We start from the raw sequence: 14,284 nt of genomic DNA on the forward strand, positions 1-14,284 counted from the left end.
AAAATGCAGTGGTATCATCAAAAGTTCAAAATTCACTGTTTAAATTTTGAATCAGCCTGGTGTGTTGACTTCATGGCTCCTATCGTACCATTTTGGGCCATAATAGGATTGCCTAGGCCTGTTTTTATTTTTTATTTTTCGCCCGCCCGCTCCATCATTTTTCTAGAAAAATCCCTTAAACAAGAAATCAAATTGGTGTGGCCTTAGTATCAATCTGTATGACTTCTGATAGGCACCATGCCTACATGTTGTGTTTCAATTTCATGTTACCTCTGTTCCGTCTCTATGCTGGCCTTCCTGGTAGCTGCATACTTGGCGTTGACCTCAGTGAGTGCCTTTAGAATATTGTCCTGAGCAGCCAGATTCTGGTGGATGTATGCTATGACCTGGTCATACTTCCTCAGCTCCTGTTTGAACAACTCCTACAAACAACACACAACATAAAAAGTAATGTACAATAAGTACATACACAGTGACAATTGAGATTCTGTAGTATCTTTGAGTTTGGGGTTAAAATAATGGCAGTAGTTTGATGAAAGACAAAATACAAAAAAATGAATAATAAAGAAGTACATGATGTTTTCTGTTCAAACTTTTGATCCAACACAAAGAAGTTCTCTCACCTAGAGTTTTTGACCCATACAGGCTGGTCTTCCTCAGTAGACTAACCCAGTGAGGCTTGTCAGGTGGCTTCTTTAAAGTGTGACGTCAACACTGGGTCAAAGGTATCTGGTAGACGATGCCCCCCCCCCCAATGCAGTTGAGTGAAGCCACATGGAAAGTCTCACTGGGTCAGTCTACTGAGGAAGACCAGTGAGAGTAACTGGTGGAAAGCTTTAGGTGAGAGAACTACATTGTGTTGAATGATAGTAACTTAAGAAGTACATTTTGTATGTTGACGTGTGATGTAAGGCCATATTGATTTGATTAAAGGATGACATCCTCTTGGAACCCCAAAACTGAAGCACGCATGCAAATAAAAAAAAGTTTCTTTCATTATGAAATCTACGTGGTCATGAAGGTTGAACCAATGACATAGAGTATGGTTTGGCAAATAATCTACTCTTCAAATTCTTTTCTTTACATTTTTTCTTTTCTGTTTTATTTTGGCATTCTACAACGTTAACATTGGTACTGTTTTCCAATCTTGTTTTTTTTTTTCAACTTATGGAATACAATGTATATTTGCTCATTTTGCAACAGTTTTGTGCGATTTACTAGTATGGCAGAAAACTTTTTTTTTGGAAATGGCCGAAAATTCATGCGCGCGCGGATGTCATCCATATAATCAAAACAACATGACCTGAAGGGAAACAAACTTGAAGGTTTCTCACCTCCAAGTTGCCCTGGTCCCGTGTGACCAGCACTTGTGTGATGTCATCGTTCTGGATCTGTTCTCTCAGCTGATCCTCCAGCATCTTCCTCTGCTGCTGCATCTCCTCCACTTTCTCTTTTAACATCTTCAGGTTCTTCCTCACACTTTCATCCACTGGTGCTGCAGCATACAACAACATGTACAATGTATGTGACTAGTGCTGTGTACCTAAACCCACATTTAGGTTCAGGTCCGGATTCAAGTCCAGAGGTTTAGGTTCTGGACTCGTAAGACCAGACCTAAACTCATAGCATATACAAAATTGCATGTAAATATATTTTGGCAACCTTGCAGTGTTGCCTGGGCGAAACTGGCCACGTAACATGGAGGCCAACATTGGAGAATGCCCGATGGCAATGTTTTCTTCATTTTGCAGCACAGGTTTTGCAATCTATGGAAAATTTTAGGTGGTTTCAACAAAAAGGGGTCTATGACAATCACATTATTTTTTGGTAATAAGTCTGGAACTGGTTCTTGCCTTTTAGGTTTTTTTGGACTTGAACCTGAACATTTTTACAAGTCCGGAATCGGTCCAGTGAACCAGTACACAGCACTATATGTGACAATACCTTACACTGCCCCTATGGCCTCATCAATCAAAAATGCTACAGAACTTTACCTTAAGTTTTAATTGTTAACATGTGTGTTACAGTGACCTTGAAGTGGTTTATCGGTCATGACATACAAATAAGGCCTAGGAAAATAAATGTTACGTTTCCTGTTTCCCGACCCTAATAGCTTCTTTCGTAGATCCCTGCAAGGAGCATCAATTTTTTGAGCTGATCAACATTTTCTAGCTTCATGATCTACTACTTGAGTGATGAAATATTGTAAAATCAGTTTTCCAACAATGACATTGAAAATAAAAGTGTCCTCATACAAGTGTTACTTTGTTAAACTGCATTGTATAAGTTGGATCACTACAGATTGCTAGTCTAAAAAAAAGAAAAAAATCCCTACTGACCCTAATTTTTTCAGGACTGAAACAGGAAACACAACATATTTTTCCAAGGCCTAAGGCCACACCAATTTAATTTCTTGGTTAACGGATTCGCCGCTTCATTTTTTCTGATTTGCAAATAAAAATAAAAATCCAGAATCAACTGCAAAATGCTCATATTTTGCCCTGAACAGTTGAAAACAGACCTTTTCATCCTAATTGTTACAGTTATTCCATCTTTCAATGCAATGGTATCATTAAAAGTTCAAAATTCATTGTTTAAATTTTGAACCAGCCTTTTGTGTTGACTTCATGGCTCCTATCGTACCATTTTGGGCCATAATACGATGCCTAGGCCTGTTTCTATTTTTATTTTTTTCTCGCCCGCCCGCTCCATTATTTTTCTAGAAAAATCCGTTAACCAAGAAATTAAATTGGTGTGGCCTAAGAACCCAAATCAGTACTGACCATCCATGATGTTCTGTGAAGGCAGTGCAGCCTGTAACACCTCCAAAGGTCCAGACAGAAGTTTGAGGTTACTGACATGTGTGTTCATGGACGTGCGCAGGTCTGTGCTGGTCTGGGAGGCCTTGCTGTGGGCCTCCTTGTACTTGTCCAACTCTCTGGCAATGTCACTGCAGATAATGGAGGCTGATCTGGCTCCATATGCATCCTGTAAGGAGTAGAATTAGTTACTGTTACATTACTGCCAAGTAAGATTAATTTTATATACTGCAAACATCAAGTTCCTCATATTCAAAAAATGAAATCTCATCTGTGTAACTTGGTAGAATCCATATAGTTATAGAGTTCAAACTTCTTCCAACACAGGGAAGAAACTCCCCATAAACTTTCAGCTAATCACGCTTCCGACTTCTGGAGAGTGATCAGCGATCTTTGCATCACATATCTGAGGAAGGTCGACGGGATCAGCTAAAAATTTATGGCAAGTTTCTTCCTTGTGTTGGAACAAGTTTGAACTCTATAACTACCATGTTCCTCGATCAGTTAAAAGTTTATGTTAACTAAGTTTCAAAAATCCAAGATGGCGGTTAGAGAATCCATAATGGCGGTGAAGAAGTAATGTTATACATAATTTAGGAGCATTATATTGTGCCATTGTCTGTGACATGTGACATTGACTACTGTATTACTGTCCAACTTTGTCAAAATCTTCAATACTGGTACAAGTAGAACATGAAATAACTTGATTACTGAAAAATCTGTGACAGAAAGTGGTTGCTGGAAGGGCCCTGGGCTGATATTTACGGTACCACCCATAAAATAAAGGACTCATCTTGAGGCTTGTTTCTGCAGTTATATACCCATAGTATGAAATACTGATTGAAATGTGCCTCAACGGCTAAAAGGACTACCCATTTGTTTGTAAGATTAATAAATAGATAAATAAAAAAAGGAGAACTTACCTGAAAATCCTTCTCCTTCATCCTCTCATCCTCCACCAGTTGTTCCACTTCCCTCAGTCCTGCCTCCACATCCAACCTCACACTGGATAGCACTAAAGACAACAACAACTCAAATTACTCAGGGTTTCTTGCCAAATCCACAAAGCCAATATCCCATGCAGTCACTTTAGTCCTGATTTGTCAGGACATGTAATTTATGTCATACCTGAGCCGTGATAACGTTTGATACGAGTGTTCATCGACATCGGATTAATCTGTAGTTTTCAAATGTTGTGTTCGAAATTATACTGTCTGCAACGGGCAATATTCTGATGCAATATTGTCCAAACATCCAATGAAGAACACAAAAAGTTTTGCACAAGCCAAGTACGTTCTGCCACTGGTGGCCCATGAAGTAGTGCTGTGTACCTAAACCCACGCACATTTGGGTTCAGGTCCGGATTCAAGTCCAGAGGTTTAGGTTCAGTTCTGGACTCGTACATAAATGTCTGGACCTTAACCCATGGCATATACAAAATTGCATGTTGGCAACCTTGCAATGTTTTCTGGGCAAAACTGTGGCCACATACATTTGTAACATTTGGGGGCCAACACTTGACGATGCCTGATGGCAATGTTTTCTTCATTTTGCAGCACAGATTTTGCAATCTATGAAAGGTTTTAGGTGGTTTGGATAAAAAAGGGGTATATGACAATGTATTATTTTTGTAATAAGTCCGGAATCGGTTCATGACTTTTAGGGTTTTTTTTGGACTTGAACCTATAACATTTTTACAAGTCCAAAGCCGGTCCAGCAAACACAGCACTACCATGAAGTACATGTACCTTGCATGGACCCAGACAGTGTTTTCATGGTGTCCTGCCTCACACTCATGGCAGCACACTTCTCCAGCAGGGACTGGGGCAGGCGGGTAGACTCAGGCGTCTCCAGCAGCTGACCCAGGTCCAACGAGTCCAGATATTGGCTGGGGGGAAGACAACAATACAGGGGATCATTCACAGAATACTACTCGTCTTGATAAATTACTACTGACTTAAAGGGGCAGGTACATTTTGTACTGTACAATGTAGTTAGTTAGTACATACATTGTGTACTTCAATTCACCTTTAGATGTACAAAATGTATGTCCCCAGCTACATTTGTACATGTAGGAGAGGCCCCATATACACTGTACAATGTGCAATGTATATGGGGCCTTACATGTATATACTGTAAGTCTCAGAGTACAATGTACCAGCTCCAATATACATTATGTGTTTAGGTGAGACTGAGAACAATTATTTATACATATATACACCCCAGTGAGTGAGTATACACCCCAGCTACATACATGTATACATGTACATGTCTGAGGTCAATTAATAATGATGTGTCATTTGAGCAAATTCCAATCATTTGAATGCATTCTATTCTGTTTCAAGCTGCATTTTTTTCACCCTGTCGCTTCATACAAAAAATGTTTTCTAAAAAAAATCTGAGAACCAACAAATTAAATTAGTGTGGCCTTAGTAAAATCAATCTGTATCATGATACATGTATTATAAGTACTTACTGTAACTGTTCATCTTTCAGTTCAATTTCTGCAACGACCTGCCGTAGAAGCTTTGCCTTCTCCTCACTGGAAATACATGTTTTATGATTGATAAGAAATACAATTTTGCCCCACAGGGGAGGGAGGGGTAAGAGTTGAGATAAATCTGACAAAAGGGCTATACAGTTATGCGGTCAGTAGAAAATGTCATGCTGTAATTTGGATTGGCAACAAGGAAATGAAGTTATTTACCCCTGATGACATGGTCAAAAGAGCTGTACACTAGTACAACTGTATGTGTTCAGCACCAAGGACAGGTCTGTTCAAATGTTATTAGCTCACAAAAGTACATTGATCCTACTAAAACATACATGTATAAGGCCAGTCAGTTTGGCCTTTGGGCAAACTTTAAAATTTTTAACAGCATTGTACTACAATGTATGATATATTATAGGTACCAACACAGATGAACCACTATGATAATTTGAAAATCTCAACATTATGTGACAATTTTGCAGCGACAAGCTACATGTATGATGATAATTACTCACAAAATGTTTCATCAGATCATAGCAGGGTAAGACTGGTGTCAGGCCAAGGGAAAAAATGCTGTGTTTCCAAAATTTCCCAAAAATACTTAGGGTTGGTACATGTAGGTAGGGATCTTTCTTTCTTTTTTCTTTGACTAGGTGATAGACTTTGGTGATCTCAAGTGATCCAACTTACAGTTTAAAAAAGTAAAATTTGCATGAGGACACTTTCATTTTCGATGTCAACGTTGGAAAACTGATTAACGTTTCATCACTGAGTAGGTGTCAGATCATGGAGCTAGAAAAGGTCTATCAGCTCGAAAAATGTATGTTGTCCCTTGCAGGGATCCACACAAAAAAAGGCCAGGGCAGGGCTTGAAATTAACAGTGTCCTGATGGCCACTGTCCACTAAAATATAGACTGGGACAACTAAAAAGATACTTTGGGACATTTTTAGGACAATAAAAGAATAATCAGCATCAGAATGTCACTCAGGTCTTCTTTCTTTTATTAGGCACACGTCTGAACTTTTGGCTCCGAAAAATCCCCCTAGAGCGCACCATAGAGCTGGGAGTGAGAACGTAAGCAAAATAACGTTGACTTCAAGTTGAAGTTGTACAATACTTTGAATCCCGAAAAACAGGTTGGGACAGTTCATCCTCACTTCGGGACAATTGAAATTTATTTTTGGGACAGTGCTGGGACAATAGGAAGCAAAGTTAATTTCGAGGCCTGGGCTAGGGTCAGCATCTCTTTCTATAGGGTTGGTCGAAAAACAGGAGTCACAACTGTTACATTTTTTTCTTAGGCCGTACTTACCTGTACATTGGAGGTAAGTAAGTACAATTATAGCAAGGTGAGTACAAGTGTTCAACTTGGTACTTACCTGTACATGGAGGAATACTCATGTGCTTCCATGGGCACCAGTCTCTCAAAGATATCTGGTCCTGTAACACTTGTGTCGATTGGCTGGAAAGGAAGGGCTTTCACTAGCGATGCACCTGTTAAAACATCAGAACTTACATGTAGTATCATTCCATTGCAGTTGACTGTGTAAATTGTCAGTTTTATAAGTTATAGGAGAATTTACACCTAGTACGCGCAAACATACATGTAGCCTCATATTATACATTAAAATGTTTTCAATTTCAGGAAGTTCCAACAGTGACTAAGACTTAGTGTTTGTGACATGTGGTAGGGGGTAGGGGCGGGGAAGCTACTAGCGGTGCCCTGGAAAGCTAAAACAGTTGCAGACCATTAAATTTTGCACATAAATTTTTCAAATTGCACCTAAAATTTTTGCCATCATGCAATTTTGCACATTCCTGAAAAAAAAGTATTTTGAGCCCTGAATCTCTATTGTCAACTACATCACAAAAAGTAAAAAAAATACATGTAAACGAGAGAAATCCCACATTTCAGCTTTACTAACACCCGATTATCAATAACAAAGATCAGAGGGTGAGAAACAAAAATATAATCAGCTTCCTTCTAATTTACCTTTCAGCTCTGGCATAGACTCAATTGCTGGAACTGTCTCATGGTACACAAAGTCATTATCCTTTTTAGCTCCTCCATACCTGCATCAAAAATACAAGGCAATCAGATATAGTTGATATACAGACAGCAGATAAACAGATGTAGATACATGTACATTGTATGTCACCTCTCTGACAGAATATACAGAAACTGTAAGAAACACACAATGCACACATGTTCACAAACAATCATACACGTGCATACAAGTACACAATTCAAATAAGATCCTAATTTGCAGGAATTATGTGACTAACTGTTGATCATATTCTCCACCCAAGGACAGTCTTATCTTTTTACAAAAAAAAGGCTATTCTAGCACCTCCTATCAATTATGCAAATAAGGAATGGATTTGAATGAGTTATGTTCACTGATGTGTGCACACAAAGGCAGACAGACATTACAAAAGACATCCGACAGATCTACTAAAGATAGAACGCATGTCACATGTAAAATGAACTACATGTACATCTAATAAAAAATACATTGTATACAGTGTCACATAATATTATGAACTCATTTAAAAGTGAAAAATACCTCATTATACAAAATAATAATATACATGTACAGTGTCACATACTGTGAACTCCTATAAAGAAGAACAGAAAGACAGAAGAGGCATCTTTTCTCTCATATGACAAGACTAGAAAAGGCCAGTAGGACTTACTTTCCTCCCACCACATCCATGGTAAACTGTAAGGCTTCGGAAATACTGTCTAGTTGACCCTACAGAGGTGGGACAAGCTTCAGTTTAGTCTCGTGTTCATATTTCAATGACTTCTAAATAAAGCAAATACTGTTCTTGTCCACAAAAAAAAAGCAATATAATGTCAAAAAGAATTATTTTCATTGTTAAGAACTGTAGGAACAGACCTTTGCTAGTTTGACTGCTTCAGTTAACTTGTCCAAGGCACTCTTGTAGTAAGTGACCTGCAAGGTATGTTACAAGGTCAATTCTACATGTTTGTAATGCTTATAATTATGCTCTGAGTGGACACTAGATTCAGTGCTGGTCAATAATATGCCGGCAAGTCCGCATGGGAACAAATAATGAGTGTGTTGATTTAACAGCAGTTAATTTTTACAGTTCCCATCAATACATGACAGTACATTCATATACATCAAAAATGCCTTCTCATCAATATTATATATTTTACATTACAAAAATGAAATGTCAAAAACTCTACTGTACAGTTCAGAATTCTGAATAACACAAAATTCTGATATCTTACACCACATATATGTACATGTATCTGACCTCAGCTACTCTGCACTATAACAAACAGACATGTACACCATTGGTAGACAGAAAAGAAAGACAACTAAAAACAACTCACCTTTTCTCCAAACTTCTGCTGCTCATCTGCCTGATTTCCCATGAATAACTAAAGATGAAACACCAGGGATTCAAAAGAGTTCACATGGTTATAATTTCTATAACTTAACATCAAGTCTTCAAATGCATAGAAATGAAACATGTAGGCTAGCAAAGACTTGAGAGAATATCTGTTGTTGTTTTGGCTAAGAAAACAGTTATCTGCTGATATACAGTACATACTGTAAAACATGATCATTGTACTGTACAAACATAAAAATGTAAATTAAATGTTCACAACTGTTTAATTTTTCATGATGACCTGGTCTTCACTCCAAATTCATGACAACATTAATATGCATCAGAATGATTAAATTTGTATCACTAACTGTTATAGTACTACATAATTATTTCAAGTTCAACCCAAACTTAACAGTGAAAAACAGATTTCCCTGTACATGTCTATCGAAAAATAAATGAAAATACATGTAAATGAATCTGCCCTCATGTCCAAACTGTTGGATATCCCCGCAACAAATTATACAGTATAATTTGCTTAATGATGATCATAACAAAATATGGAGCAAACTTACGTATGAAATACATGTAAAGTAGTTGATTTTTATCTGCAGGAGTCTTTTCCACTCTTTGTGATGTTTAGATCCGATGATCTGTGTGGCATCAGGAGTGTCCAGAATTCTCAACCCTTGTGTGTAGAACGCCACCACCTGTAACATGCAGTTATATATGTGTTTGTTTGTTTGTTTGGTTGTTTTATTAGGCCTAGGAAAAAATGTTGTGTTTCCTGTTTCCTGTACCAACCCTAGAAAAACCTGCCGACCCTCACCTTTTTTTTAGGGGTGGACCCCAAGCTGATCAACCTTTTCTAGCTCCATGATCTGACACCTGAGTGATGATATGTTGTACAATAAATTATTGGTTTTCTAATATTGACATTAAAAATGAAAGTGTCTTCATGCAAGTTTTACTTTCTTCAACTGAATTGTATAAGTTGAACCCCTATAGTCATGTACATGTAGATATCACTGAAGTCAAGAAAAAAAAGATAATCCCTACCTACCAACCCTAATTTTTTCAGGACTGAAACAGGAAACACAGTCAACACTTTTTTTTCCTAGAGCTTAGGATTCTGGGCCAAACACCATTATGTCACACAATCCCACTTATAATTGTTACATTTTGTATAAGTTATACAAGTCATGTATACATGTATGTGTGTGTGTCATTCAACGTCATCAGAGGAGCAAAGAGGAAAAGATCGAAAGCGATCTCGAACCAGTTAAGCTCATTAAAAAGCTAATCTTCCACTGGTCGTGACAGAGAAGACGGACACTATGTACAGGTTCATTGTACCAGAGAAATTCCCCTAGCTCTTTTCAACAAGCACAATCAACAGTGGGCCACAGCTTGATGTCCCATCCGAAGGACTGCGACTCTAAACAGTAGCATGCATGTCAGGTGAGCGACATCAGCCGGGATTCGAACTCCCAACCCCTTAGTCCAGAGGCAGGATCGCTAACCACTGGACTACGCACGCTACTGATGAGGTTCCTCCGGGGTTTCTCAAAGGTTTTGTCAGTAATGCTGTATTGTGAGTATTTTCCATGTGTGAGTCTGTACCTGCATACTGATCCTGGCTACCAGGGAAGGTTTCCTGTTGTCCTGCATGGACTTCTCCAGCAGACATTCTTGTGCTTGTCCCTACAGATAAAAACAAACAAGTTACTCAGCCAGTAAAACTCTTCATTTTATTATAAATAAATGCACAATATAGTCATCCATCTATGACACTCAAATGTCACTCAATCTATAGACATAAATTAGGCCGATTTAATTTGTTTCTTGGAGTTGTCCTGTCCATTTTTTCCTGATTTGCAAAAAAAAAAAAAATTCAGGTTCTGAATCAACTGCAAAATGCTCATCAGACAATGAAAGACATATTTTGGCCCCAATGGTTGAAGAAAGTTGTTTAAGTTTTTCCAATGTAACAATGCAACTTAGTTTCATTTAAAGTTCAAAATCTAATTGTTTTAATAATAAACCAGCCTGGTATGTTGACTTCGTGGCTTATAACATTTCCGGCCTTCATGGGGTGCCTTAATGGCCTGTTTTTTTTTTTATTTCGCCCAGTCGCTTCATATCTTTTCTGAAAAAATCCAAGCAACAAATTAAATTGGTGTGGCCTTATGGAGATTAACATACTTCCAGGCATTTTGAGTGGCATCTGTCACTCTTCTTCAGTGTTATGCTTTTTTTTTTTCTTTTCCATCACTTCTCCCACTACATATTGTGTAGTGACTGTAGTGCAGTCCCTAATATACATGTACATACAGTCACACACACTCATGCAAAGAACTGGTCAAAAAACATGTCACGTAAACATGGTAAAAAAGTGCACAGCAAAGCAGTCAGAATTGCCCTGATAAAGATGACAGAAGGTCATCAAAACATCGGCTTGTAAAAAGAATAATAAATGGTTGTGATCAAAGAAGTTTGCTATTCATTCATTTACCAACCTGATGAAATTATTTACTGAAACATGGTAAAAGCTTACCAACATCAAGTTGATGTAAAAGTTCAGCATGTCAAATGACGTATCAGGTGTAGGCAGGCTCCCAAAATGGTCTCTCAGATAGCTGAAGGCCCCCGCAGCACATTGGAAATGAGTGCAGGAAACTTTCATGCCCTTAAAAAAAGAACACAGATGGCCTTAATATTAATAATAAACGCATCTCTTGATTAAAATGTCAAAACTTAAATCTGAAATTAGTTGAAGTGTCTCATCCCAATTATGTGAACCAAGGAGGTTTATGCAGACAGACTGGGCAACATTTTTGTCCTTTATGAGTGGCAAAATTCCATCAAATATTTGACTGAAAGATCCGTCAAATATGCCAAAAAGCAGTTACTCAAGCAACAGGATATGACTTTGGAAACGGTTAGTGTCAATAACGAAAGGTAGTGGATGCTACCTGAAACTTCTGACCGTTTCCAAAGTCATATCCAGTTGCTTGAGTAACTGTTCTTGCCAATCTTGGCGTATCTCATTACGTACCTGGATGTCTAAATTTCACCAACGATCTGTCAAATATTTGACAGAAAGATGGACACATTGATATGATATTTTATTACGCAAGATCCTTACCTCTTCAGACATTCTGTTGTCAGTCGACCCGAGGATAGAATGTAAGGCAGCTGTGAGAAACAAACAAACAAACAAAAACATCAGCATCTGGGTAAACACATGCACGCAGCTCAAGAATGCAGCTCAATTTCTCTAATGTGACATATTGTAACAAAAACCATTTACATATTAACATGATTATAGTTTCATAACTTTTTGTGTGTTGTGAGCAGGTGCTCCATACATGTATATTAAGGATGGTTCTGTCCAAAAAAGATTGGCAATCAGCTACATGTACATGCAAACCAGCATGGTTGAGAAAATTGAAAATCAAATTATAGTATAAACAAGGACATTATACGTCAATCTGTATAATGTCCTTGATATAGATAACTTCAAAACAACATTGTGTGGCTGACAAATGCTTGTACACTGGCCAGGTGTAGAGGACCAACCTTGGGATATGCATAAATTCTCAGAGTAACTGATTTCTAGTACTGAATTTCTGGTTGTTTCTTTTTTGTCAGCTACTTGCTGTTTTCTGATAAAGTAAGTTTTCTATATCACATTTTGCTCATTACGTTCAGGGGTGGAGACTGAGTGTTAGTCATTCTATGGGCGTAACAGTAGACTCTCCACCTAACCTGAGTTGTAAAGTGGGACATTGACATAGGGACTAAGTACAAGAACATCTTACCCAGGTTATAGAGGATTGAAGCCTGTTCAAATCTGATGTCAGCAGAGGTGATCAACTTGCCAGAGTAAACGTCACTCCTGAAATCAAGACACTAAACAATACACAACATGTCCTGAACCATATTACTGATGTTCTGTATCATTAGTGCTGTGTACCTACATGTAAACCCACATTTAGGATCAGGTCCGGATTCAAGCCCAGAGGTTTACAATGTAGGTTCAGTTCCGGACTTGTAAGTCCAGACCTAAACCCATGGCATAATACAAAATAATATTGCATGTTGGCAACCTTGCAATGTTGTCTGGGTGAAACTTTGGCCACATAACATGGAGGCTGGTACTTGATGATGCCCGATGGCAATGTTTTCTTCATTTTGCAGCACAGATTTTGCAATCTACAGATGGTTCTAGGTGGTTTGGAAAGAAAAGGGGTATTTGAAATACAGGTTTACTTAGCCCTGGTTAGGCCGGTACTTGAGTATGGCCATGTGCTACTTGTTGGTTGTAGTAAACAACAGGACCAAGCGATCGAGAAAGTACAGAGGAGGGCCCTAAGGATAATCTCTCTTGGTGGGAGGAGGAGTGTCCCTGTCCTTCCCACTCTCAGGGAACGTCGTGAACTGGCAACAGTTAAACTGCTCAAAAACATGCTAAACCCGGAGCATCCACTGCATGACTTGGTACCGGACGTGAGGCCAGCAGGAACGGGAATGTCTCTCAGGAACTCGGGGGGGATCAGGGTACCCAGGGCTAGAACAAACAGACTGTATAATTCATTCTTACATTACTCAATCCGTCTATACAACAGCCAAATGAAGGCTTAGTGCCTCTGTGTTTAATGTAAGTGTTGTGATGTCTCTAATGTACTTTTGCTAAGTTGACTCGTGTTTTACTTTTTGTCAACACAATTCAGTTGTACCATGTACTACTGCTATGTTGATTTTTATGAATAAAGTATAAGTATGAAATGGTGTTTTATGGTATTAAATAAGACCAGACTTTTAGGTTTTTTTGGACTTGAACCTAAACATTCTTACAAGTCCGCATCCAAGTCCAGTGAACTGGTACACCACACAGTATCATGCACTGATGCAACAGAATATCAAGGTTTAATTCTTACAATGAATACAGCACTTTGATATACATACTTCTGGCTATGCAAGGATTCAACTGTAGAGGCATCAGACAGAGGAAAGGTTTCCTACCATGTAAAGGGCACGGCTGCATCGCCCCCCTCCCCCATAGGAAACCTGCTCTGCAGATACTGCAGTTGTCCATAGTACTTCCTCAGGACACTGCAACCCTCAAAGTCCTGGCTCACTCGGACTGCACACTGGAAGTTACAACAGTTGAAAACATCAAGTTTTAATCTACAGACCTGCAATCTAACCTGCACCTGCACACACTAACATGTGTATACATGGGGTGGGTACACATGGTGCCAGAGTATACAGTAACAGTGCAATTTTACAGAATACAGTGTAATTTTACGGAATACAGTACAATTACTAGTAAAATTGCACTGTATACTCAGTCTAGTAAACTTGCAATGTATACTAATACGATTGCACTGTATTCCGTAAAATTGCACTGTTTACTTTATCATGATTGCACTGTATTCCATAAAATTGCACTGTATACTAGTAAAATTTCATAAAATTGCACTGTATACTCTGGCACCCCAGGTACATGTATAAAAAATTCAGGTCCAGGTCCGGATCAGGTTCAGAGGATCAGGTCCAGGTCCGGACCTAAACCTGGACCTGATTATTGTACAGTAGTACTA

At 38.5% G+C, this 14,284-nt stretch overlaps 1 protein-coding gene across 1 annotated transcript in view; it reads right to left on the reverse strand.

The window, feature by feature from the left end:
* Positions 1-14,284, reverse strand: part of LOC109462770 (tyrosine-protein phosphatase non-receptor type 23-like) — a 31,899-nt gene that overhangs the window by 15,238 nt on the left and 2,377 nt on the right. The window contains exons 3-19 of the mRNA XM_019759362.1: positions 13,704-13,831; positions 12,500-12,576; positions 11,824-11,873; positions 11,233-11,364; positions 10,299-10,379; positions 9,251-9,385; positions 8,680-8,727; positions 8,216-8,272; positions 8,010-8,068; positions 7,306-7,385; positions 6,692-6,806; positions 5,296-5,361; positions 4,568-4,707; positions 3,743-3,834; positions 2,784-2,988; positions 1,335-1,495; positions 271-422 (exon numbers count right to left, since the gene is read on the reverse strand). Of these exons, the coding sequence (XP_019614921.1) occupies positions 271-422; positions 1,335-1,495; positions 2,784-2,988; positions 3,743-3,834; positions 4,568-4,707; positions 5,296-5,361; positions 6,692-6,806; positions 7,306-7,385; positions 8,010-8,068; positions 8,216-8,272; positions 8,680-8,727; positions 9,251-9,385; positions 10,299-10,379; positions 11,233-11,364; positions 11,824-11,873; positions 12,500-12,576; positions 13,704-13,831 (1,778 nt within the window). The remainder of the gene's footprint in view (positions 1-270; positions 423-1,334; positions 1,496-2,783; positions 2,989-3,742; positions 3,835-4,567; positions 4,708-5,295; positions 5,362-6,691; positions 6,807-7,305; positions 7,386-8,009; positions 8,069-8,215; positions 8,273-8,679; positions 8,728-9,250; positions 9,386-10,298; positions 10,380-11,232; positions 11,365-11,823; positions 11,874-12,499; positions 12,577-13,703; positions 13,832-14,284) is intronic.

This window comes from Branchiostoma belcheri, unplaced genomic scaffold (genome assembly GCF_001625305.1).
Source record: "Branchiostoma belcheri isolate BF01 breed outbred unplaced genomic scaffold, Haploidv18h27 scaffold12, whole genome shotgun sequence".
Lineage (NCBI taxonomy): Eukaryota > Metazoa > Chordata > Leptocardii > Amphioxiformes > Branchiostomatidae > Branchiostoma > Branchiostoma belcheri.